The 26,964-nt window shown below is 52.1% G+C and overlaps 1 protein-coding gene across 1 annotated transcript; it reads left to right on the top strand.

Annotated features, from left to right (window-relative positions):
- The first annotated feature begins 971 nt into the window (after nucleotides 1–971).
- PPME1 (protein phosphatase methylesterase 1) lies at nucleotides 972–26,700 on the top strand. The gene is made up of 13 exons (XM_084267061.1): nucleotides 972–1,163; nucleotides 10,176–10,269; nucleotides 11,498–11,590; nucleotides 12,793–12,850; nucleotides 13,375–13,426; nucleotides 16,631–16,785; nucleotides 17,819–17,909; nucleotides 18,607–18,672; nucleotides 18,924–19,056; nucleotides 22,203–22,332; nucleotides 23,123–23,167; nucleotides 24,490–24,554; nucleotides 26,403–26,700. The coding sequence occupies exons 1-13, from the start codon at nucleotides 1,066–1,068 to the stop codon at nucleotides 26,472–26,474; spliced, it is 1,152 nt and encodes a 383-aa protein (XP_084123187.1). The 5' UTR covers nucleotides 972–1,065; the 3' UTR covers nucleotides 26,475–26,700.
- Nucleotides 26,701–26,964: the final 264 nt, after the last annotated feature.

The raw sequence follows: 26,964 nt of genomic DNA, 5'->3' as shown, positions 1-26,964 counted from the left end.
AATTAATATGATACGTATAATACTAAAAACTCATCTGATCTTGATGCTGTGGGGATTACAGACTTCACCAGGTTACAGACCCGAGTGCTAAACCCAACTGCAAGCTACACTGACGCCAGCAATTCCAGGCTGAGACCAAACCCCTCCCAACTAGCCAAGGCTCCCCCCAGGCGAGAGCGGAACTGGGGTTCCTCAGCGGGTAAATAACTCCTCAGTCCTTGGGGGTCTCCCTGCAGCTCCAGCCCTGACCCGAGGCGGCTCTACCTGCCAGGTAGGCAGCGAACTGCCTGGCCCCGCAGCGGACAGCGTAGCGGGTGCTGGTTCCGCCCGCCGGCTGGCCCGGCCGGGAAGCGGGCTGGAAGACGGTGCCGTCGGAGGTTTCTCCCCACCACCTCAGGCGGATGAAGGAGGCGGAGGGCGGCCTGGGGACCGTCCAGAGGATCCGGGAGACGGTGCAGCGGAGGAAACAGCGCAGCGGGCCCTCTACGAGCGGCGGCAGGCTGGTGGAAGCGGGGAGGTCGGCGGCACCTGTGGGGACGAGGGACCGAGCGGCGTGAGGCGACGTGCGCTGCCAACCGCCGCTCCCCATCCCGCCCCGCAACCCGTCCTTCCTTCCTTCCCGCCCGGCAGCGGCTCGGCTCACCTCCCTTCCTCCGGGAGCCCCTCGCCGCCGGAGCGAGCGCCCTGGCCCTCCTGTGCTGCATCCCGCCGCGCCTCACCCCGCGCCGCCGCCGGGCAACGGCCGCCTGGGCGGGAGCGGCACCGGGACCTACCCCCGAGGAGGCGCTCAGCCGCGCTTCCGGTACTACAACTCCCATCGTGCCCCGCGCCGCCGCACAGCTCTAAGGAGACTCGGACTGCGTTTCCCAGAAGGCTGCGGGGGGATTACGCTACGGGTGCCTGCGGCGCCCACGGGCGGGCGCTTCCCGTGGGGCCGCGCTGTGAGGGAAGGCCGTTTCCGGCGGGGCGGTGCGCGGCGGCGGCGGCGGCCGAGGCGTTCGGCGGGGCCGGTGTCTGAGGCGGAGCCGGGGTGTCTCGCGGGGTGTCAGCGCTCCGCTCGGTGACATGTCCGCGCTGGAGAAGCAGCTGCACCTGGGCCGCCTGCCGCCGCGGCCTCCTTTGCCCGGTGGCGGCGGCCAGTCCGGCTCGAAGATGCGCATGGGGTAGGTGGGGGCAGGGCGGAGGGGGCCGGGGGATGGGGAAGGGCGCGGGGTGGGGGTCGGGAGGGCTGAAGGGGTGCTCGGTGCAGTGGGGAGGCTGAGGGGTGCTCAGTGCTGTGGGCCTGGGGGGTCCCGTTGGCAGCTGGAGGCGCGGGGGGCTCGTTATTGGCCGGTTATGGGGGGAGTGGCCGTTTTTTAGGGGGTCTGGGAGGGAGGGATGCTCCTTATGGAGGGAGGGGGTGGTCGTTCATGGGTTGTCTGGAGGGGAGAGGTAGATAGTTATTGGGGGGCTCTTGTTATTAGGGGGGTCTGGAGGGAGGGGAGGGTTGTTATTGGGGGGTTCTGGGGGGAGTGGCCTTTTTGGGGGGGCCTGAGGGGGAAAGGTTGCTACTTATTGAGGGGTCGGGAGGGGGGTGGTCCTTGTTATTGGGAGATCTGGAAGGAGAGATTGCTCGTTATTGGGGGGTCCTCTCTAATGGGGGGTCTGGAGGTATGGGAGGGGGGTTATTGTGGAGGTTCTGGAGGGAGTGGCTGTTTTGGGGGGGTCTGGGAGGAAGGGATGCTTGTTATTGGGGGTCTGGAAGGAGGTGGTCCTTGGTATTGAGGGGTCTGGAGGGAGGGGTAGCTAGTTATTGGGGTGTCTGGAGACGGGGTGCTCATTATTGGGGGGGTTAGGAACAGGGACCCTCTTTGCTGAAAGGTGGCAGCAGAAGGGAGAAGGGGCCACCCATCAGTGGGTAGGTCACAGCACCCTGTGCAAAGGGGGTGGCCTGTCCAGAGTGGAGCTGGGGGGGTGCATTCTTGGGAGTGGGTTCATCAGTGCTGGTGGGGGTACCAAGGCCTGGGGTGTTTCACGGGGCGGGTGCTTGTTCTGGCAAAGAGAGAAAAGCAGGTGCTATTTGCTGTTTTAAGGTGAGGGGATCTTTGGGGGGAGGGGGCATGGGGGAGGTGGCAGCCTGACATAGGTGGCCAGCAGCGTGGTGGGTCTCCTTGCACAGCGAGGGACCATCAGGTCACCCCTGGGGTTGGGTTGCTCAGCAGGTGCCCTGGGCAAAGGTGTTATGGCACGAAGACCATCCTCAGCACTGGGATTGCTCTTCAGCAGCCCCTTTCCCAGTGTTCTTTTGCCCTCTGGGCCTCAAGGGAGGGTCTAATGTGTCATGATTTATCTAGGTGGCACCTCAGAGGGTGTGAACGTTTGGCTGGGGGAGAGAGGCACATCTAAACCTTCTTTCTTAGTGACTGATGCTGGTGTGGAGCTGTGTAGTGGGTGAGCTCTGCGAGTGACTTGAGTCCCTGCTTCAGGTGATGGGAAATCGCCTCTGGGATAGTCCAATCTGGATGTCAAATCCTTGAAGCAGGAATAAGAATGTGGTTTGGAAACTTGAGAGAGAAGATTGAGCAGCATCAGGCTGTGGGGAGGACAGCTGTGAAGGACTGACCAGACAGGAACATCCTCCAAGAAAGCTTTATTCTTTAGGGATGAGTCAGGGGGAGAAAAGGAGTTGCAAATGGGTTGGCTTTGAGGGGAATGGAATAATTCCACTTCCAAAAGTTTGAGGGTGGAGGTTGTTTTCCAAGCAGTTAAAAGGACACCAAGGTGATCTTGCAGCAGGGTTATGGCTGGGATGTAGGGAGGGAAGTTGTAGTTGTGGAGTGAAGCAATTGTGAGGACTGGGGAGCAGGAAAGCTGCGGTCTCGGGGTGTTTATCACAGAGTCACAGAACCGTAGGGGTTGGAAGGGACCTCCAGAACTCATCAGGTCCACCCCCCCTGCCAAAGCAGCTCCCTAGGACAGGTCACACAGGTCGGTGTCCAGACAGGGCTGGAATATCTCCAGAGAAGGAGACTCCACACCCCCCTGGGCAGCCTGTCCCAGGGCTCCCTCACCGGGAAGAAGCTCTTCCCCAGATTGGTGTGGAACTCCCTGTGCTCCAACTTGGAGCCAACTTGTTCTGTCCCCACAGACACTGAGAAGAGGCAGGCCATGTCCCCCTGTGTCCCACCCTTCAGATATTGATACCCATTGATCAGATCCCCTCTCAGGCTGCTTCTCTCCAGGCTGAACAGCCCCAGCTCACTCAGCCTTTCCTCACAGGGGAGATGCTCCAGGCTTTTCATCATCTCCATGTCCCTCCTCTGGACTCTCTCCAGCAGATCCCTGTCCCTTTTATCCCAGGGAACCCAGAACTGGAGACAACACTCCAGGAGGGGCCTGACCAGGGCAGAGCAGAGGGGGAAAAACAGAACAATTTGGCGGCCCTATGCAATAAGCATAGGTTCAGGGATCTGGGGCTCTTGGTAGATGACAGGTTGGCCATGAGCCAGCAGTGTGCCCTGGTGGCTAAGAAGGCCAATGGGATCCTAGGGGGCATCAAAAGGAGCGTGGCCAGCAGGTTGAAGGAGGGGATCCTCCCCCTCTGCTCTGCCCTGCTCTGACCTGTGCGACCTGTCCTAGGGAGCTGCTTTGGCACGAGAGTTGGACCCGATGGGCTCTGGAGGTCCCTTCCAACCCCTACGGTTCTGTGACTCTGTGACTGTGTTTGAGCAGGACGGAAACATGGGGTTGATATTAAACCTGGAGAAAACACATTTTCAAGTCTGTAGGATTTCTCAGAAGTGTGAATTCAAGGGCTGCAATGGGGCAAAGACCACAGATGGAGTCTTCTTTGTAACCTGTTTGGATGGAGAGGACGCGATTGATGTTGTTAATGGATAAACTAACGCCAACGAATCATCATCAAATACTTATTGCTTTGAGTGGGAGTTATCTCTAAGGTGAGCCTTGGAGAGTGATGGCACAGCTTTGAGGCCAAGCAAAGAGAATCCCCGAGCGTTAGGAGTTGGAAGGGACCTTGAAAGCTCATCTAGTCCAACATCCTGCCAGAGCAGGGTCATTCAGACTAAATCACACAGGAACACATCCAGGATCATGGGGTTTGAATGTCTCAAGAGAAGGAGACTCCCCAACCTCTCTGGGCAGCCTGGCCCAGGGCTCTGTCACCTTCACAGGGACAAAGTTCCTCCTGACATTCCCATGGAACTTCCACTGCTCCAGCTGCACCCGCTGCCCCTTGTCCTGTCGCTGCCATCCCTGAGAAGAGCCTGGCTCTGGCCTCCTGACTCTCACCTTTACATATCGATAGGCATTGATGAGGTCATCCCTCAGTCTCCTCTTCTCCAGGCTCAAGAGGTGCAGGTCCCTCAGCCTCTCCTCATCAGGAAGGGGTTCCACTCCCTCCATCACCTTGGTGTCCCTGCACTGGGCTCTTCCAAGGAGTTCCGTGTCCTTCTTGAGCTGAGGGGCCCAGAACTGGACCCAATATTCCAGATGGGGTCTGACCAGGGCAGAGCATAGGAGGAGCAGGACCTCTCTTGACCTACTAACCACCCCCCTTCTCATACACCCCTGGGTGCTATCGGTCTTCTTGGCCACGAGGGCACCTTGCTGGTCTTAGTCATCCTGCTGTCCCCCAGGACCTCCAGGTCCCCCTCCCCTTTGCTGCTCTTCAACAACCCAGTCTCCAACCAATACTGGTACCTGGTGTTGTTCTTCCCCTGATGTCAGACCCTTGTCCAACCTCATTGAACTTCTCCCCACCCAGCTCTCTAGCCTGTCCCAAGTCCTGCTGAACAGCAGCACAGCCCTTTGGGTGGCAGCCACCCCTCCCAGCTCTGTGTCAGCAGCAAACCTGCTGACTGTGCACTCTGGTCCCTCATCCAGATCATCAGTGAACATTTTGAATAGGACAGGTCCCAGCACCAACCTTGATGGACCCTGCTAGATCCAGACCTCGAACCAGATTGTCCCCTTGATAAAAGTTCACGGGCTTCTTCCCTCCACCCAGTTCTCAACCCACCTCAATACTCCACCTTCCAGACCACCCTTTCTCAGTTTAGCCACGAGCATGCTGTGGGAGATGGTCTCAGGTGTTTTACTGAGGTGTGAGGGAAAAGCTCTTTCCTGGAAGAGTTGTGGGGCTGTGGAACAGGCTGCACAGGGAGGGGGCTCTCACCCCTGGGTGTGTTTAACAGCTGGGTAGATGAGGTACAGAGAGGTCTGGGTCAGCACAGGACAGGAATGGTTGGACTTGATGGTCTTAAAGGTCTTTTCCAACCTGGTTATTCTGTGATTCCATGTAACATGGGTGTTCAGGTGGCCTTAAACAGGATGAAATTCCATCTGCAGCTTATCTTGCCGCTGGTGGCAACTTCTGTGAGCTCTTTCCTCAAGGCCATTGTCTTTCCATGTTTAAATGAGTCCAAAAATGAATTTCCCTCACCATTGGGAGATTCAGGAAACTCTAGGGGTTGGAAGGGACCTGCAGAGCCCATGAGGTCCAAGCCCCCTGCCAAAGCAGCTCCCTAGGACAGGTAGCACAGGTCGGTGTCCAGACGGGGCTGGAATATCTCCAGAGAAGGAGACTCCACACACCCCTGGGCAGCCTGATGGCTGCTCTGCTGGTGAGAGCTCCGTGGTGGTAAACCAGAAGAGCTGCTGTGGTTGGCACATGCTTCTCCTTGGCTGCGTTCTTGCCCAAGGATGCTGTGCTGTGGGATGTGTTTCCCATGTCAGCGTTGGTGTTTCTGACCATCCAGCCTCATCAGAAGGTTTGAGAGGAAAATAACCCAGAGTAACGACTCTTCAATTAGTAACCTACAGAGGTGCTGACACATCCCCCTGGTACTTGGTGCTTCACTTCCCCATCGCAGGGAAACAAGCAGTTTGCAGTGGAGCAGTTCCATGGATCTTGGTTGGACTTGATGATCTCAAAGGTCTTTTCCAACCCTGTGATTCTGAAGGGATTTTATGGTGTGTGCTGGTGGATGTTTGCAGGCTGGTGGTACTCATGCTCGCGGCGAGCCAGTAGAGTAATTTGTGTAACACTTCCTGTCTTCACCATCTTCAGAGGGTTTTTGAATGTTAGGGACATGCTTGTGGAAAGAAGTTTGCGTTTTATGGTTCTATAATGCTAGAAATCTCTTTTATTTTGCTTTTCTTCCCCTTTCTGATGTGAGATCCAGTTATGGATCAAGAATTCCCCTGGCTGTCCCCGTAGAAGCATCCTGAGTCCTCAGAATCATGTTGTACTTTTGGTTGACTGCTCCAGTGCTGTGTAAATCTCCTCGGTGGGTGCAGTGGTGTGACCCTGGCTGGAGGCCAGACGCCCACCAAATCCACTCTGTCACTGCCCTTCTCAGCTGGACAGGGGGTAAATAGATATTGAGGGGCTCAGGAGTGGAGATAAGGGCAGGGAGAGATCATTCCACAATCAGCATCATGAGCAGAACAGACTCAACAGGGAATAAAGGACAGAAACTCTTAATTTCTGGGATTAATTATACAGAGAAAAATGAGAAGTGACTTATGGTGCCAGCAAAAGTCTGAGGCTACACTGAAATAGTCAAACTTTTAATAATTATACTTAATTAATTTGTTTAGCTGAGTTAAGCATCTCGTATATAAACCTGGTTTATTTACGTGCTTTGAGCAGCCTGAATTGGAAGCAGGGACATCAGAACAGGTTTCAACTTCACATCCAACAGTGCTGGGGAGCTGATCTGTCCATGGCTGAAGACATTATGCTTTGCTTCATCTTCATCTATCTGCTGACAGCGTGTTAGTACTCCAAGTGTTGGTACTCCAAGTGTTAGTAAACCAAGTTAGTACTTGGTTTTTAACTCTTTTTCATCTAGGGAGCCTGTGTTAATGTGACCATACGATGTGGTTGAAACTGGATCAGGAGCAGCAGAGGGGGAGCAAGTGTTATTGCTGTAGGAAAAGGAACAATAATCTACTGCAGCACTGAGGTTTCTCGAGCTTCGGTCACACAATGACCAGGTTGGAAAAGAACTTTAAGCTCATGGAGTCCAACCGTTCCTGTCCTGTGCTGACCCAGATCTCTCAGTACCTCATCTGCCCATCTGTTAAACACACCCAGGGGTGGGGATTCAGCCCCCTCCCTGACAGCCCCACAACTCTTCCAGGGAAGAGCTTTTCCCTCCCATCTGAGCTGACCCTGCCCTGGTGCAGCTTGAGCCCATTTCTCCTTGTCCCATCTCCTGTCCCCTGGCTGAAGAGACCATCTCCCACCTCTCTGCACCCTCCTGGCAGGTCAGTGGAGGCGCTGAGAAGGTCTCCCCTAAGCCTCCTCTTCTCCAGGCTCAACACCCCCAGCTCCCTCAGCCGCTCCTCAGAGGATTTGCCCTCCAGCCCCTTCCCCAGCCTGGTTGCCCTTCTCTGGACTTGCTCCAGGACCTCCATGTCCTTCTTATGGTGAAGAGCCCAGAACTGGACCCAGCACTCAAGGTGAAGCCTCACCAATGCTGAATACATGGGCACAATCGCTTGGAAAAGCCTTGTAAGTTCATGGAGTCCAACTGTTCCTGTCCTGTGCTGACCCAGATCTCTCAGTACCTCATCTGCCTGTCTGTTAAACACACCCATGGTCAGGGACTCAGCCCCCTCCCTGGGCAGCCTGTTCCAGGTCCCAATGACTCTTGAAGTAACAAATTATTGTCTGTTCCTTTCTATTTCTTTAGGAAGCTGAGATTTCAGGAAAACCTTCCTTCAATAGAGATGACTTTTCTTCTGTGAAGGTCCTTCTCCCCATGCTCCGGTGCTTGATGTTAATATTCTGTGCCAATTGCCTCTCTCAGAAGAGTTGGAAGTGCAGAAAGCCTTCAAATGGTTAAACTGGTGCTGCACCGTTACTCATCCTATAGACTGGGCTTGAATCTAGCCTAATTATGGCACTGCCAAAATTAAGCACTACTCTTTTAGCCTCCCTGAGTGACTGTCAGCCTGAGAAACGGATTTTGCATCAACTGAGTCATCAGGAACATTGTAATTGCAGAGCCTTTTGTTAGTGCGGGGGGTACGAGGAGAGGACACAGCTGCACCTTGGGATGGAAGTGAAAAAACAAACTGGTTTGTCAGCTGGAAGCCTTTGGGAGTCCTGGTTTATGCCATGGCTGCAGAACAGGTCCACTGCGTTGACCCAATAATTTAGGGGAATTGCGTTCTTGAAAGTGCTGGATGCAACCTGACATTAGTATCATGGAATTGCAGTGTGTAGATTGTTGGAAGGGACCTTTGAAGGTCATCTAGTCCCACCTCCCTGCAGTGAGCAGGGACATCTGCACTAGAGCAGGTCGCTCAGAGCTGCATCCACACTGACCTTGAATGTCTCCAGGGATGGGGCCTCCACCACTTCTCTGGGCCAGGGCCTCACCACCCTCAGAGGGAAGAATTTCTTCCTAATACCCAACCTAAATCTCTCTTTTCTAGTTTAACCCATCACCCCTCATGCTGTCACACCATGCCCTGGGGAACAGTTCTTCCCCAACTTCCTACAGGCACCTTTCAGGTGCTGGAAGGGGCTCTAAGGTCCCCCCAGAGCCTTCTCTTCTCCAGGCTGACCCAGCCCAACTCTCCCAGCCTGGCTTCACAGCAGAGCTGCTCCAGCCCTTGGATCATTTTTGTGGCCTCCTCTGGACCTGCTCCAACAGGTCCCTGTCCTTCTTGTGCTGAGGGCTCCAGAGCTGGACACAGCACTGCAGGTGAGGTCTCCCCAGAGCAGAGCAGAGCTGAGGGTCAGAATCCTCTCTCTCTATCTGCTGGCCACACTCCTTGGGATGCAGCCCAGGATGTGGTTGACCTTCTGGGCTACAGATGCACATTAGTGGTTTGTGTTGAGCTTCCCACCCATGAGTCCCCCCAAGTCCTTTTCCGCAGGGCTACTTACCAGCCCATCATCCCCTATATACACCACACTGTTTGTCTCTCTAATTTTTCCAACAGCTGCTCGGCCTTCAGGACAGGTTGACCTTTCTCTTTGCATGAGATTTCATCCCAAAATGAGAGCAGATTTCTAGGAACACTGTGATGTCCTGACAAACAGCAGCACTGTCACTCTGCTTTCTAATCATGCATGTCAAGGTGACTTCTGAGCAGGATGTATTCTCCTTTTAATTATGATTCATGGGCTGAGTCATTAATTCAAGTTGGCTTCCTGTGTTCTGGACACCAGTGTCCTCCCCAGCATGTCAGCATGGAGGTTTCCTCTAAGGCTACAAGCACAACTATGAATTACAGAGCTACTTAATGGCTTTTCCCCCTGACTTTTGAAGCACCTGATCTGTGGGTCGTGGCAACTTGGGAGACTCTACTGGCCAGTATCACTGCACGTCCCATTCTTCTTCTTCCCTTGGCTTGGGTCTCTGCAGTCTGAATATCACAGAACAACCAAGGTGGAAAAGACCATGGAGTACAACCATTCCTGTCCTGCGCTGACCTAGATCTCTCAGTACCTCATCTCTCTGTATGTTAAACACACCCAGGACCAGGGACTCGGCCCCCTCCCTGGGCAGCCTGTTCCACAGCCCCACAGCTCTTCAAGGGTAGAGCTTTTCCCTCCCATCTGAGCTGACCCTGCCCTGGTGCAGCTTGAGCCCATTTCCCCTTGTCCCGTCTCCTGTCCCCTGGCTGAAGAGACCATCGCCCACCTCTCTGCACCCTCCTGTCAGGTCAGTGGAGGCGCTGAGAAGGTCTCCCCTCAGCCTCCTCTTCTCCAGGCTCAACACCCCCAGCTCCCTCAGCCACTCCTCACAGGATTTGTCCTCCAGCCCCTTCCCCAGCCTGGTTGCCCTTCTCTGGACCCAGCACTCAAGTTGCAGCCTCACCAATGCCCAGTACGAAATCTCCGGTACTCGGTTTTGCTTCATGAGTAGAATACTCTTCTGTTGCTCCACTACTTTCTCCTGTGCATCTTTGTGATCTCCTTCAGTTGGAGCAACAACTGTGGGGTGGGATGAGGGGGAGGATTTCCCTACTAATACCGTAGCTGGGAGGGAGTTTCACTGATTCATTGTTTCCTTCTAGTCCGAAGCTGTTGTGGAGCACTGGCACATTCCTTGCAGTGTTGGAGATGCCGACTGGACACTCGTCTACATGAAAGGGTTTTAAAATGCCATTTGCTTATCCTTTATTTTTGTTGTGTTTGTGTCTTGCAGCCCTGGAAGGAAGCGTGACTTTTCACCTGTGCTTTGGAGCCAGTACTTTGAATCGATGGAGGATGTTGTGGTAGAAAATGAAACCGGCAAGGATATATCCTTTTGGCTTGAACTTTGCTTATTCAGAACCTGTTTTGGCAGGGGGGTTGGACCTGATGATCTCTGGAGGTCCCTTCCAACCCCTACAGTTCTGTGATTCTGAGATTCCTGACAACTGAGGAAGTTACCGTTGAGTTTTTGGGGTTTCCTTCACCTTTTCCATGTCTTCTCATCTTCCTTTCGGGGTTGGCTTTGTTGTGTAAGTTTGCAGATGACACTAAGCTGGGAGGAAAGGTCGATCTGTCTGAGGGCAGGGAGGCTCTTCGGGGGGACCTGAACAGACTGGACCAATGGGCTGAGACCAACAGGATGATGTATTGTGGAGTGTTGTATCCAGCTATGGGCTCCCTGGTATAAAAAAGACAGGGATCTCCGGGAGATAGTCCAGAGGAGGGACACGGAGATGATGAAAGGCCTGGAGCATCTCACCTGTGAGGAAAGGCTGAGTGAGCTGGGGCTGTTCAGCCTGGAGAGAAGCAGCCTGAGAGGGGATCTGATCAGTGGGTATCAATATCTGAAGGGTGGGACACAGGGGAACATGGCGAGCCTCTTCTCAGTGTCTGTGGGGACAGGACAAGGGGCGATGGCCTCAAGTTGGAGCACAGGGAGTTCGACACCAATCTGGGGAGGAACTTCTTCCCGGTGAGGGTGAGGGAGCCCTGGGACAGGCTGCCCAGGGGGGTGTGGAGTCTCCTTCTCTGGAGATATTCCAGCCCCGTCTGGACACCGACCTGTGTGACCTGTCCTAGGGAGCTGCTTTGGCAGGGGGGTTGGACCTGATGGGCTCTGGAGGTCCCTTCCAACCCCTACGGTTCTGTGACTCTGTTCATTCCAGAGAGTAATTACATTGCCTTGAAAATCTTGTTTACTGGCTTACTGGACATCTTTCCTTGGCAGTGGTAGGTAGATCCTCCAATACACTGATCCTGGTTCGGTTTTTCTCTTCTCTTAGTTTGATTCACTCTTGTACAGGAGGAGAAAAGGGTGCAGGCAAAAGATACGTGGATTTACAAGGAGGAGGAGACCTGGGCAGCTGGAAAACACCTCCCTGAAGCTCAAAGTCAAGCTTCATCCAGGTTATGATCCCATGTGCCTATTGATTGGAGGGGGAAATGAGACCTGGGGGTGGAGTGACCCAAGGTTAGAAACAAATCACTGTTGGGTATTGCAGACTCCAGATTCACTTGATGTAACTCTTGCAGAGTGTCCTTAACTGTTCATACACTTTTCGAATTTACAAAAGCGGATTGGAGGGACCTGTCTTACTCCTGCTACATGGTGGAGGCCACTCTGCTCTCTCCTGGGCTGTATTTACTGTGAGTAAACCCCCACTTTACAGAGACATTGATGTATGCAAATAGAGCCAGATGAGCACGGAAGGCGACTAACCCTTCAGCTTTGTTCAGCAGAGGGAAATCAAGTCACCAAATGGTCTTAAAATCTCACCTGAGTCATGTGCTCTAAATATTTTGCTGTCAGTCTATTCATTAGCTAAGCAAAGCTTCATCAGCTGGGTATTTTTAATTATCAGTGGTAACCAAACCTTGGGTGCTGTAAACAAACACCGAGACCTTTCCCATCAGAACATATAATTGATTTTTTTTTCCAGAAATCCCATTTTTAAAAGGTTTCCAAGTAAAATAAAATCATATACACCGTGTGATTTCTTTTATTTGGGACCTTTTAAACCCAGGATCACTTTGAGCTTTGTCTAGCACCCTCAAGAGAAGGATGCTGAAGGATGATGTTCCTGGGATTGCGGTGGGGCGGACAAAGTCTCTACGCCTCCCAAATTAAATTCCCAACATAAGTCCTGTTGAGGAATCCTGATGGTATAATCAGAAACCATCTTATGATGAAACAGGTTGGAAAAGTTCTTTGCCAGCTGGACTGTGATGGAACTTCAGGCCTTAAACCTCGGCCTTACTAAATCCCATAGCTACTCACTTGTAGCTCATTAGCTGCTGGGATGGGTGGATTTTTACAGAGAGAGTGGTGAGGGGCTGGAACAGGCTGCCCAGAGAGGTGGTGGGTGCCCCGTCCCTGGAGGTGTTCAAGGCCAGGTTGGATGGGGCCCTGGGCAACCTTGTGTAGCTCCAGGCCTGGAGGTTGGTGTCCCTGCCTGTGGCAGGGGGTTGGAACTCTGTGATCCTTGGGATCCCTTCCAACCCAGACCATTCTGTGATTCTTCCCAGTGAGGGTGAGGGAGCCCTGGGACAGGCTGCCCAGGGGGGTGTGGAGTCTCCTGCTCTGGAGATATTCCAGCCCCGTCTGGACACCGACCTGTGCGACCTGTCCTAGGGAGCTGCTTTGGAAGGAGGGTTGGACCCGATGGGCTCTGGAGGTCCCTTCCAACCCCTACAATCCCGTGATTCCGTAATCTCCACATGTAGCTGAGATTTATTTTGTAAGGTGTGTGGCTGGGGGAAGGGTCGGGGAGGTTTTACTTTGGTGTCTGTAATCCCACTGCTGTGTTTCCAGAGCTTCAATTCATTGTTGTCTTTGTCCTTCTTTGCAGTCTGCCATCATTAACAGGATCCAGTGTAGGATTGTGGCTTTAGATCTCCGAGGCCACGGTAAGTAAAAGCCATTTAAAATCCCATAAGTACATCACAAGCTCTTGGTTTTTAAAGATGATGTGACCAGTTCCTCCTGGGATGACTCAGGAAGCATCCTTAAAGCATCCCACTTTGTATTGAAAAGCAGGGATGGAAGAGGTGCATCCAGAGCTCTGCAGCCACTTAGCATCACATGCCAGAAGCTGAGACTCCCTGTGCCTTTGCACAAGGTGCTGGTGGCCTTGTAGACTTGCTCCTTCCTACATTCTGGCACCAAACCCTCTCCTTCATTCTTTCTTCACCCCTAAGTGGTCATTACCCCTAGAAACAAGCTCCATCCATTGCAAATACAGCACGTTTATGGGGAGCATTTCCTCCCCATAAGCTATAACATGATAAAGTACCAGCCATTCCTATTAATTATGGGTTTCTTTAATTATTCATGTTAGTAGCAGTAGCCTCATCCCTAATAACTGTGCCCAAAAACTTTGGTGCAGCAGCTGCTCTCCATCCTGAGGGATTTTTTTTTGTTGTTCTTTCAGGAGAAACAAAAGTTCGGAACCCTGAAGATCTGTCTGCAGAGACTATGTCAAAGTAAGGAAGTTCTGCTCTCTCTTAAGTGTTTCACTGCCCACCACCCTTCCTTTCCTTCATTGACCTATAAACTTGAGGGTGCACAACTGATCTTCAAGGGAGCTGGAAGATAGTTTGATTTCATGTTATTCTTGTGGTTGTCCCTTCTTTTCTTTCCTTTTTGGGCTAGTTTGAAATGGCTTTGAAATTATTCCACTTCTAGCTGAGTCAGGTTTCAGACTGGAGTCATTCTAAGGTGGCCTCGGTTGTTAAGTAGATTCACAGAGAGTTAGGAGTTGGAAGAGGGACCTCAAGAGGTCATCTAGTGCAACCCCCTGCCACAGCAGGATCACCCAGACTGAATCCCACAGGAACACATCCAGGATCAGGGGTTCAGATGTCTTCAGAGAAGGAGACTCCCCAGCCTCTCTGGGCAGCCTGGCCAAGGGCTCTGGCACCCTCACAGGGGAAAAAAAAGCTCCTCCTGAAATTCCCATGGAACTTCCTCTGCTCCAGCTGCACCTGCTGCCCCTTGTCCTGTCGCTGCCATCCCTGAGAAGAGCCTGGCTCCAACCTCCTGGCTGTCACCCTTTACATATTGATAGACATTGATGAGGTCACCCCTCAGTCTCCTCTTCTCCAGGATCAACACCCCCAGCTCCCTCAGCCTTTCCTCATCAGGAAGGGGTTCCACTCCCTCCATCACCTTGGTGGCCCTGCTCTGGGCTCTTCCAAGGAGTTCCGTGTCCTCCTTGAGCTGAGGGGCCCAGAACTGGACCCAATATTCCAGGTGGGGTCATACCAGGGCAGAGCAGAGGGGGAGCAGGACCTCCCCCTGACCTACTAACCACCCCCCTTCTCATACACCCCCAGGTGCTATCAGTCTTCTTGGCCACGAGGGCACATTGCTGATCATGGTCATCCTGCTGTCCCCCAGGACCTCCAGGTCCCTCTGCCCTTTGCTGCTCTCCAACAACCCAGTCCCCAACCAATACTGGTACCTGGCATAGCCCCAGTTCATGGTGGTGAACCTGTAGCACGCTGCAATGCTTTGTAGAGCTTTCCAGTGAGAAGGGGGATGTGCTGCTCACACGGAGTTGACTGGGGGGTTTTAGCTCAAAATCCCCATTTTGGTTCTTCCTCCGCTCCTTGAGCGAGCGTGAAGAGCGCGTCCATCTTGAACCATCCTCACCCCCAAAGCCTGGGTCTCAGGCCAAGACTTATCAAGCGTGGAGGGACTTGCTCATTCAAACTCCCAGGACCTGCTTTGGGATACAATCACAGAATCATCACAGAATCGTAGGGGTTGGAAGGGACCTCAAGAGATCACGGGGTCAATCCTCCTCTTGACAAAGCTGTAAGAAAAGCAAATACCCACTGCTCAGCGCGTGATGTTACATCCACATGTAGCACAAAGAAACCCCTTGCTCTGACTACAGCTGAATCAGGAAGGATTTTGGAACCTTTCTCTGACCAAACCAGCTTGGTTTGTTGTGAGGAGGCCATGTGTGAAATGGATTCTGACTCCCATTGTCTACCTTATTGCTTCTGCTTATGGCTTGTCAGATCCTGATACGTTAGCGTCCTGAGGACATGACCTGTGAAACAGTTAGGAATGGGTTTGCAGACCTGGAGCAGCACTACTGGAGGCAGAACAAGTTGTCTTTTGTTTTCAAACCTTTCTCTGCTCTTAGCAATGAGCTTGAAAGTTGTTCTTGAAGAGACTTTAAATTGGAACTTTAAATTGTAGCTGGTTGTCTTTTCTTTCATCAAACACTCAAGAGTTTTCCTCTGACAGAGCAAAACAGCTGATGAGACATTTAAATGGGTTTTAGTCAAGAAAGCTAACTGTGACAAGTGGTGGCCCTCAGGGGTCTGTACTGGGACCTCTATTATTTAATATCTTCATCAATCACATCGATGGTGAGGTTGAGTGCACCCTCAGCAAGTTTGCAGATTACACCAAACTGAGTTGCGTAGTTGATGTACCAGAAGGACAGGATGCCATGCAGGGGGACCTGGAGAAGTGGGCCCAGGGGAACCTCAGGAGGTTCAACAAGGACAAGTGCAGGGTCCTGCACCCGAGTTGGGGAAATCCTCATAATCCATACAGGCTGGGAGATGAAGTGCTAGAGAGCAGCCCTGCAGAGAAGGACTTGAAGGTGCTGGTGGGTGAGAAGCTCAACATGAGCCAACAATGCCTGCTTATAGCCCAGAAGGCCAACCCCATCCTGGGCTGCATCAAAAGAAGCGTGGGCAGCAGGTCCAGGAAGGGGATTCTGCCCCTCTGCTCTGCTCTTGTGAGACCCCACCTGGAGTGCTGGGTCCTGTTCTGGGGTCCCCAACATAAGAAGGACGTGGGACTGGTGGAACGGGTCCAGAGGAGGCCATGGAAATGATCAGAGGGCTGGAGCACCTCTCCTGTGAAGCCAGGCTGAGAGAGTTGGGCTGGATCAGCCTGGAGAAGAGAAGGCTCTGGGGAGATCTTACAGCACCTTCCAGTCCCTGAAGGGGCTACAGGAAAGGTGGGAAGGGACTTCTTAGAAGGGCAGGGAGACACAGGATGAGGGGGGATGGGTTTAAACTGGAAGGGGGGAGATTTAGATTGGATATTGGGAAGAAATTCTTCCCTCTGAGGGTGGTGAGGCCCTGGCACAGGGTGCCCAGGGAAGTGGTGGCTGCCCCCTCCCTGGTCTGGTGAGAGATGTCCACTGACCTGCCAGGAGGGTGCAGAGAGGTGGGCGATGGTCTCTTCAGCCAGGGGACAGGAGATGGGACAAGGGGAAATGGGCTCAAGCTGCACCAGGGCAGGGTCAGCTCAGATGGGAGGGAAAAGTTCTTCCCTGGAAGAGTTGTGGGGCTGTGGAACAGGCTGCCCAGGGAGGGGGCTGAGTCCCCACCCCGGGTGTGTTTAACAGATGGGGTGATGAGGTACTGAGAGATCTGGGTCAGCACAGGACAGGAACAGTTGGACTCCATGAGCTTAAAGGTCTTTTCCAACCTGGTCATTGTGTAACTCTGATTCTATGCTGGAATGCTTTCCCCTATTGGAGTCCAGATGGTAAGAGAATATATTTGCCTCATCTACCTGTGGAATGAGCATCCAGAGGGATTTGGAGCAGGACATCTACCCTGGATCTGTACCTTCTCTTCCCGTTGTGCAAATCTGCTTCAGAAACGTATCAAGGTCGAGATACCAACCATCCTTCTATCTCAATTTGGCAGAGACGTAGGAAACGTGGTTGAAGCTCTGTATGGAGACCTTCCTCCCCCCATCATGCTGATTGGGCACAGCATGGGGGGCGCCATCGCGGTGCACACGGCGGTCGCGAATCTGGTGCCAAGCTTACTGGGGCTGTGCATGATTGACGTTGTGGAAGGTAAGTCTTTCCACCCTTAGGTAGGTTCTGTCTTCCACCTTGATCTTTTTTAGTTCTTGACAGAAATTTTGGCCCAGTTTTTAAACTGATACCAATCCCCCTAGAGATGCCACCTTCACAAAAGTCTTTCTAAGTGTGACCCTTCCTTGCTGTTTTCCTAATTCCTTCACAACATTCTCTTGTTAGCAGGGAGAAAGGTGGCTGTTTAAGTAATTCCTGGTCCTGATGAGAGCTTTCTGCCTTCTCTTCCTGTCTGAATGTCCTACCTGCTCAAACATCAATTCTCTAATGTGGGTGTAGGTGTGACCACAGGTTTAGGAGTTTTCAGCTCTATTTTCCTTAACAGCATTAAAGCCCCAACGAACTCCAGCTCTCTCTTATTAGGAACTAATAATCTCTTACATTGGGAAAAATTTCTTCACTAAAAGAGCGGTGATGCATGGGAACAAGCTGCCCAGGGAGGTGGTGGAGTCACTGTCCCTGGGGGTGTTTAAAAAGCAGTAGACAATGTGCTTCACAGAATTAATCCCAGAATCATAGGAGTTGGAAGGGACCTCCAGAGTCCATCGGGTCCAACCCCCCTGCCAAAGCAGCTCCCTAGGACAGGTCACACAGGTCGGTGTCCAGACGGGGCTGGAATATCTCCAGAGAAGGAGACTCCACACCCCCCTGGGCAGCCTGTCCTGGGGCTCCCTCACCCCCACTGGGAAGAAGCTCTTCCCCAGGTTGGTGTGGAACTCCCTGTGCTCCAACTTGAGGCCATCGCCCCTTGTCCTGTCCCCACAGACACTGAGAAGAGGCTGGCCATGTCCCCCTGTGTCCCACCCTTCAGATACTGATAAACATTAAAGAGATGGTTTCAGGGTTACAGTGGTGGTGTAGGGCTGATGGTTGGACTTGTAGATCTTGAAAGTCTTTTCCAACCATGCTGATTCTGTGATTTGCTGAGGGTGTTCCCTGATCTCCAGTTCTGTGTAGAGGGATGTGGCCATTATTTCATCAGATACCCTAAAGCTGAACTAATTGGTTTCAGGTACAGCCATGGACGCGTTGAACAGCATGCAGAACTTCTTAAGGAGTCGTCCCAAAACCTTCAAGTCCCTTGAGAACGCCATCGAGTGGAGGTAACACCCGGGCTTACGTAGTCTCTAGAATCGCTCATCTTTGTAGCTCAGCACCCAAAGGAAAACAGTGTTTCTATAGAATTTGTCCATTTTCCCACTTTCCACAACTACTGTCACCCATTCCATAGCCTATTTAACGTGGGGAGAGAGGCCTCAGAGTTAATTCATTTACCGGCAGCGTTGGCATTGGCGAAGGCGCTTCAACTAGTGGAAAACTTTGTGCTACAAGTTGCAACTTCCTTCTGAGCTTCCCAACTAATACAGGAGAATCTTGAGGGCCCATCCCATGTGTAAGAACCAGGATTTATTCCTGATTTAGCAAAAAATACTTAGACATTTGTCATCTGAGTGTGAACAGAAATGACCCCATGGTGACGTTCATTGCTTGGAGCCCAAATCTGATGCCAGATCCCCACATAATTTCTGACCTTTCCACGTCCCCTGCAATCAAATAGCTATAATATTATCTCACTGGTTTCTCCATCAGCATTTCACCCATCAGCATTTCACCCAAATTCCCAGTGAGGGGGATTCAAGTAAAGTCAGCGTGTAGAGCAGACCTCTCCAGATGCTTCCTGAGAACTGGAACTTTGTGGAAGTTGGGAGTTGGGAAAGAGCTTTTTGGTTTGGAGCTTTGTAATTATTGGTTCTGCTTGGTGACTCTTTTTGTCCTTCTGCTTTCTTCTTTTTTTTTTAGTGTAAAAAGTGGACAAATAAGAAATCTTGAGTCTGCCAGGGTGTCTATGGTTGGCCAAGTCAAACAGTAGGTGGCTTCTTGTTTAATTACCTTTTTAATTAAAGCTCTTCAAAACATCTTTCCTGTTTGAACCTTGTTTTGTCTACCTTGGGGATGCCTCTTCAGAAATGACTTTGTTGTGACTGTATCTTTCACCCCCAACTACTTTTAAACCCATGGAGACTTTATTCCCACCACTTTCTGACCACCTGGGGTTGAAACCTTGTTACTTCTCATTGGGTTTGGTGAGGAATTCATTTTGGGGTTTATTTTCACAGGTGTGAAGGTGCTGCCAGTCCTGAATGTCCTAAAGCCATAGTGGAGGGTATTATTGAAGAAGAGGAGGAGGATGAAGAGGACGAGGAAGGGGGAGGCTCTGTCAACAAAAGGAAGAAAGAAGATGACACAGAGGTAGGGACTTTCCTCCCGTGTTTGCATCTCATGTTTGCATAATGCTCCCTTGCAAGAGAAGGAGCTTGTAGCTGGTGGAAAATGGAGCAGCTCCAAGAACTTTACACTGTGACTAGGTCTTTTTCTTCTTTGCCTCATACCACTGCTTCTATCTTGGACTGTCCAAGACAGGTCCTCTCTGGAGCCTTCTCTTCCTCAGGCTGAACCAGCCCAACTCTCTCAGCCTGTGTGCATTACATCTGTGAACATCTCAGGAAGGAAAAGCAAGTGCAACCAAACACATGCTTTCAGTTTACCTTGGGTTCAGCCTGGAGAAGAGAAGGCTCCAAGGGGACCTTAGAGCCCCTTCCAGTCCCTGAAAGGTGCCTGTAGGAAAGCTGGGGAAGAACTGTTCCCGAGGGCATGGAGTGATAGGATGAGGAGTGATGGTTTAAACTGGAAAAGGGGAGATTTAGGTTGGATATTAGGAAGAAGTTCTTCCCTCTGAGGGTGGTGGATCCTTGGCCCAGATTGCTCAGAGAGGTGGTCCTCCACCACCATCCCTGGAGATATTCAAGGTCAGGCTTGCTGGAGCTCTGAGCGACCTGCTCTAGTGAAGATGTCCCTGCTCACTGCAGGGGGTGGGACTAGATGGCCTTCAAAGGTCCCTTCCAACCTAAGGTTTCCTGTGATTCTGTGTCCTTTTTAGTATAGACAGGCCAACAAGGTGAGGTGGTGAAGTTGCTCTTTCACGTGAAGGGCTTCTTCAGATACACTGTTGTGGTGGTTTTGCCCTGGCTGGAGGCCAGACATCCACCAAAGTCAGTCTATTACTCCCCTTAGTTGGACAGGGGAGAAAATATATATATTAAGAGGCTCAGGAGTCAAAATAAGGACAGGTAGAGATCATTCTGTCATCAATGACGTGGGCAAAACAGACTCAGCACAGAGTAAAGAAGAGAGAAACTACTCTACTTTATTACACTACGCTACAACCACAAAGAACAGTGAAGAAAAAACTGGATTTGGGAGCGTGACCAGATCTTTAAAAGAAACGTAACCAGATCTTAAAACACTTTCCCCCCACCACTCCCTTCTTAGCAGACTTTAGTCAGGATTTTGCTCCCTTCTTCCCCCCTGCTCGCAGTACAGGGGGGCAGGGACTGGGGAAAATGGGGTTCTTGGTAGCACCTTCCCCCCACCCCTCCATTCTAAGCAGACTCCCTTTAGCCATGATTTTACTCCCTTCTTCCCCCTGCTTGCAGCACAGGGGGGCAGGGACTGGGAAAAAATGGGGTTCTCGGTTACTTCTTCATGAGCTGTTTTCCTCTTTCAGATCTTAAAACACCTCTAACCTCCCTCCCTGCTCCCTTCTTAGCAGACTTCACTCTAGTCATGATTTCACTCCCTTCTTCCCCCTGGTTGCAGCACAGGGGGGCAGGGACTGAGAGATGGGGGCTTCGGTCAGTCCCTTGCAAGTTGGTTTCCTGCTCGGCCGGGGTGGGGAGACAGGGGACACATTAATTCCACACCCTCCCCCTGCTGCACCGTAGGGTCTCACCCACAGGAGATAGACCTCTGTGAACTTCTCCAACATGAATCATTTCCCCAGGGCTTTATCTATTCACCAGCTGCCCTGGCGTGGGTCACTGCTATGGCAGGCAGTCATAAATCACAATGTCCCTCAGTCCCAGTCCTCTGCAGGGTCACCAGCCTCCCCCCCAAACCTGTTCGGTGCAAATCTCTCTCTCACTTGTCTCTGTGTCTCTGATTCTCCTCATGGCTGCAAGTGCTGGCAGGGGCTTGTTCCAACATAGGGTCACAGCGTCATCTCTGTGTCTCCACCTGCTTCATCCGGTGTGGAGCTCCTCCACGTGCTGCAGGTGGGGTCTCGGCCTTTCCATGGGTTTCTCCAGGGGCTGCAGGGGCATCTTTCTCTCTGGCACCTGGGCTGCCTCCTCCCCCGCCCTTTCCCAGCCTTGGTGTCTGCACAGCTCGTTACATCTTCTCACTCCCTTCTCTGGTGGCAAAATGCAGCTGCTGCCAGGTTGTTTTCTCCTATATGTGATTCTCAGAGGCACTTGACTATCCCTCAGGCCGCAACTTTGGCCTTGAATTGCTCGTTGTTTATAGTTTAGTCTGGCAGAAAACTCTAACTGCTGCTTAAAGAAACAGTCTCAGCAGCACAGCCTCACAAAACTGCAACAACTGTAGACAAAAGTAACACTAGAGGCAAGGTAGGCCCTCTGGGGAGTGAGGTGGATGCCCTGGTGACAGAGGATACTAAGAAGGTGGAGATACTGAATGCCTACTTTTTCTTTACTGATGGAGATTGTCCTCAGGAGGCTCTGCTCCCTCACCCAGGACCTTGGTGACTATATTGAATAGTACAGATCCCAGTACTGACCCCTGAGGGACTCCACTAGATCCAGGCCTCCAGCCAGACTCTGCCCCACTGACCACAACCCTTTGACTCCTGTCCTTCAGACAGTTCACAACCCACCTCACTACCTCATCATCCAGCCCACACTTCCTCAGTTCAGCCACGAGGATGCTGTGGGGGTTGGTGGGTCTCTTTAGGTAGGAGAAGAGGGGACTGAGGGGTGACCTCATTAATGTCTATAAATGTGTCTGGCTCAGCTCAAGAAGGGCACAGAACTCCTTGGAAGAGCCCAGTGCAGGGACACCAAGGTGATGGAGGGAGTGGAACCCCTTCCTGATGAGGAGAGGCTGAGGGAGCTGGACCTCTTGAGCCTGAAGAAGAAGAGACTGAGGGGTGACCCATCAATGTCTATCAATATGTAAAGGGTGAGAGTCAGGAGGCCAGAGCCAGGCTCTTCTCAGGGATGGCAGCGACAGGACAAGGGGCAGCGGGTGCAGCTGGAGCAGATGAAGTTCCATGGGAATGTCAGGAGGAACTTTTTCCCTGTGAGGGTGCCAGAGCCCTGGGCCAGGCTGCCCAGAGAGGTTGGGGACTCTCTTTCTCTGGAGACATTCAAACCCCGTGATCCTGGACATGTTCCTGTGTGATTCAGTCTGGGTGATCCTGCTGTGGCAGGGGGTTGCACTAGATGAACTTTCAAGGTCCCTTCCAACTCCTGATGCTCTGGGATCCATACTCGGGGTGTCTCACTGGTCACTAATACTGAGCTCTCTCCTCCCTGCAGACCAAGAAGGAGCATTTATACACATGGCGAATTGAACTGGCGAAAACAGAGAAGTACTGGGATGGCTGGTTCAGGGGATTATCCAACCTCTTCCTAAGCTGTCCCACCCCAAAGCTGTTGCTTTTAGCTGGTACGTGTCTCTTCCAGTCCTGGTCACCTTCTGTGGCTGTTCACTTCAGTGGTGTCCCACTTAGGTTTTAGCTAGTTGGGGTGATGTCTCTCTGAGAAGAGCAGACCTGTCTCAGCAGACCTTGGCTTCTCTGGACCTCTTGCAGTACTACAAACTGGTCTGGTCGATCTGTGTGGGTCTGGAATTAGCTCAGAGCCTCCACTATGGCTACAGTGACGTCCTGTGTACTGCTGGACGGGTGTTTTGTTTCTCAGCCACCACTGAGATGTTTTCCTGCAGACATGGGCCTGAATGGAACATTCCAACTGAAAGCCCAATGATCAATGTTCTGGAGTCAGCTGTAGATCCTCCTCATACCCCAGTAGTAAATAAAGAATGGAACTGGGATAAATTGCTGGAACAGGCTGCCCAGAGCTCTGGTGGGTGCCCCATCCCTGGGGGTGCTCAAGGCCAGGTTGGATGAGGCCCTGGGCAACCTTGTGTAGATCCAGGCCTGGAGGTTGGTGGCCCTGCTTGTGGCAGGAGGATTGGAACTGTATGATCCTTGGGGTCCCTTCCAACCCAGACCAGTCTGGGATTCTATGAAATACCCCTTTCCAGTTGTAGGGGTGGATGTGTTTGTATGTCATGGCTGGGATTCTCTCATGTCACTTTACTCTCTGGAGGTGGAACAACAGAAAGTCCCTGTGGGTATCAGGGATGATGTTCCATTTGAGTATGAGTAAAGCCCCACTTAGCTAGTCATGTCCTCTCTGGCTTTTCTCCAGTGCTTCTCTTTGCTTGATTGTAGGTGTGGACAGGCTGGATAAAGATCTAACAATTGGACAGATGCAAGGTAAACATTTCATTTTCTTACTCCATCCGTACTATAACACTCTTTTGGGGTGACATCCATCCCAAAGTGTTTTCAGACTGTCTCTGGTAGTTGGAAAGGTGGAGGAGTTGAGAGAGGTTGAATGGGAAGTTGTGATGGGCTCTTGCCATGGGTTTTCTTCAGTCCAGTGTTCAATGTTGACATTGGCGGCGCTGCCAAGTTTCTCTTCCACCAGAGGTTTTCCTTCTAATCTGGTTTTTTTTCCCTTTCTAATTATGTTCCTGATGTTCCTGGCCAGAGCACTTGAGACCATCCAAAACACTTTGGTCTCCTGCTGTTTCTGGCAGACATCAGACCAAGGTTCAGCATCTGCAGGAATGGTTTGGGTTCATTTGGGGTGTTTTATTCATTTCTCCCTGTCTCAGCTTCATTGATTTCCAGAGCAACCAGTACTGGAAAATCATAGTGGGAGCAGATTAAACATTATATTAAGGTAGATTTGGTGACGGTTTCCATTTGAAAAATGGTCTCAGCCCTACCGAGAAGCTCCGAGAAGTTTGACGTCATTAGAACTCCTGGGAACCTGCTCTAGTTACTCCCAGGGAAGAGGAATTAAACATCCCCTGAAACTGGGTGCTGGGTGTATTGTTCAGTTGACCTGGGACTCCTGTGCCTTCCCTGGTCCTTTCCTGACACGTGGAGAGAGGTTTTTCCTCACCATAAGAAGGACATGGAGGTCCTGGAGCGAGTCCAGAGAAGGGCAGCCAGGCTGGGGAAGGGGCTGGAGGGCAAATCCTCTGAGGAGTGGGTGAGGGAGCTGGAGGTGTTGAGCATGGAGAAGAGGAGGCTGAGGGGAGACCTTCTCAGCACCTCCACTGACCTGCCAGGAGGGTGCAGAGAGGTGGGCGATGGTCTCTTCAGCCATGGGACAGGAGATGGGACAAGGGGAAATGGGCTCAAGCTGCACCAGGGCAGGGTCAGCTCAGATGGGAGGGAAAAGCTCTTCCCTGCAAGAGTTGTGGGGCTGTGGAACAGGCTGCCCAGGGAGGGGGCTGAGTCCCCACCCTTGGGTGTGTTTAACATGCAGAGAGATGAGGTACTGAGAGGTCTGGGTCAGCACAGGACAGGAACAGTTGAACTCGATGGTCTTAATGGTCTTTTCCAACCTTGTGATTCCGTGAGCTTCATAAAGAATCCAAGATCCTTTTTTGGAGGCTCCCTAAAGTCCCAGCACTTTGAAGGGTGTAGGGTGTTTTGTGTGTGTGTGAGAACTGTTTTCTGTTGCTGTTGGACCTCAGGGCCTCTTCAAAAGCAGCTCCAGCATTGACTTTCTTGGTCCACAGGGAAGTTTCAGATGCAGGTCCTCCCGCAGTGCGGCCACGCAGTCCATGAAGATGCTCCAGACAAGGTGAGCCTCACCATGGGGTCAAAAACAAATCCATCATCACAGTTTCAATGCTGAAGGGGTCCTTTGCTTCCAATGGACCAGAGATTGTGACAGAGCCCTGGGACAGGCTGCCCAGGGGGGTGTGGAGTCTCCTTCTCTGGAGACATTCCAGCCCCATCTGGACGCCGACCTGTGCGACCTGTCCTAGGGAGCTGCTTTGGCAGGGGGGTTGGACCCGATGGACTCTGGGGGTCCCTTCCAGCCCCTGCAGTTCTGTGAGTCTGTGATTGTAATTCAGGGGTGGTTTTTGGCACGACATCTTCACTGGCTCTTTGCCAAGTGGTTTGGATTGTTCTGCTAATGGATTAAATCGGGGAGAGGGTTAAATTGGCTGGAAATATGGTTCATGCCATGGGGCTTGGCTAGTTTTCCATTCAACTCTCAGGCTGGCAGTGATATAACTAACTCTTAACTCCCTGGAGCATGGATTTATCCTCCCTGCTTTTGCCTGTGAGGCTCTCCACTCTCTCTTGCCATAAGCTGCAGCGGTTGGGGTTGGTCTGTGTTTCCTTAAGCTGGGTGATTCACCTTTTCCCCCAGTACAAAACCACTCAGGGACAGACAGAGCAGAGCTGCTGCTGGGAACTCCTGAAAACCCCCTGTCCACATAGGAGCAAGAATGTGGTGGAGCCTGTGGTTGGGACCACATCTGGTTGGACAGCTTGTTCTACACAGACCACTGCGAGACTCCACCTCAGGCTTTGGGTGCCTCGCTTTGCCCATCTGCAACTGGGAGTTGGGTTTTAATCTGAATATATTGAGTTCTCACACTGTTACTCCCTTGAATACCAGTTCTAAGCAGTGTCATGACTCTGGGGTCATTCTCCATGGGGATAACTTGCACCAACATTTTGGCTAGACAGCTGTCAGGCAGAGAAGGACTTGGGGGTGTCGAGTGACTGTGACTGACCATGAGCCAGTGGTGTGCCTGGGTGGCCAGGAAGGCCAATGGCATCCTGGCTTGTGTCAGAAATAGTGTGGCCAGTAGGTCTAGGGAGGGGATTGTGCCCCTGGACTGGGCACTGGTGAGGTTGCACCTCGAGTGCTGGGTCCAGTTCTGGGCTCCTCACCATAAGAAGGACATGGAGGTCCAGTGGAGCAAGTCCAGAGAAGGGCAACCAGGCTGGGGAAGGGGCTGGAGGGCAAATCCTCTGAGGAGCAGCTGAGGGAGCTGGGGGTGTTGAGCCTGGAGAAGAGGAGGCTGAGGGGAGACCTTCTCAGTGCCTCCACTGACCTGCCAGGAGGGTACAGAGAGGTGGGCGATGGTCTCTTCAGCCAGGGGACAGGAGATGGGACAAGGGGAAATGGGCTCAAGCTGCACCAGGGCAGGGTCAGCTCAGATGGGAGGGGAAAGTTCTTCCCTGCAAGAGTTGTGGGGCTGTGGAACAGGCTGCCCAGGGAGGGGGCTGAGTCCCCACCCCTGGGGGTGTTTAACAGAGGGGAGATGAGGTACTGAGAGGTCTGGGTCAGCACAGGACAGGAACGGTTGGACTTGATGAGCTTAAAGGGCTTTTCCAACCTGGTCATTCAGTGACTCTGGGACATCTCATGGGACTTTTTTCACCCTCTGAACTGAGATGTTGCTTTAAGAATTACTGAGAGAGACCCTGACAAACTGCTGTTGGTGTCAGAGGGAAGGTGGAAGTCAGTCATTCCATCCTAGTTTCAGAGGAGCAAACTCAATGCAGCAGGAGGGTCCTGAGGACACAAACTGACATTGGGAATGCCACAGGCTTTGAAAACTATGGGATATCTTCCCTTCTTCCTGCTCTTCAAATTCCAACTGACTTTTTTCCCCCTTTCCCTCAGGTTGCTGAAGCTGTTGCGACGTTCCTGATCCGTCACAGGTTTACAGAGCCCATCGGTGGATTCCAGTGGTAAGGCTCTACTGGTGTTAGAGCTGTGTGAGGTCCCTGAGCAGGGCTCTTTGCTTTCCCAAGCCTACACCTTTCCTGCTCAATGTGGGAGGTTGGAGTTTCGGTGGAATGCTGCCCCCCCACCATGTAAACAAACAGCTTTGAATCCTGTGTTTGATGTTGAGGCGGTCTCTCTAAGCTTCTCACATCCTAACTTGTGCTCCTAAAACCTCTTTCCTTGGAGGCGAGGAGCAGAGCAGATCCTCCCTGGCTCCTTCCTTTCCCTATAGCCTGTGGAAGGCAGAACTACCACCTCTGATCAGTTTAAATAGCATTTTCTGGAAGTAATAACAGGCCCTGTGTTTTGAAAACAACTTCACACCACCGCCCTTTGGCCAAAGAAGCCCTAGTGAGATAAGAGAGAGCCCTGCTCTTTGCTCTGCAGGCTCACCCTGTGCTTATCTCGTGTGTTTGTGGATCAGAACACAGCCAGGCCTCCACAATCAGGAGCAGGG

Source organism: Gallinula chloropus (assembly GCF_964237585.1).
Source record: "Gallinula chloropus genome assembly, chromosome: 1".
Classification (NCBI taxonomy): Eukaryota; Metazoa; Chordata; class Aves; order Gruiformes; family Rallidae; genus Gallinula; species Gallinula chloropus.
Note: the sequence above shows the minus strand (reverse complement) of the source record. Positions and strands in the feature narration are given on the sequence as shown.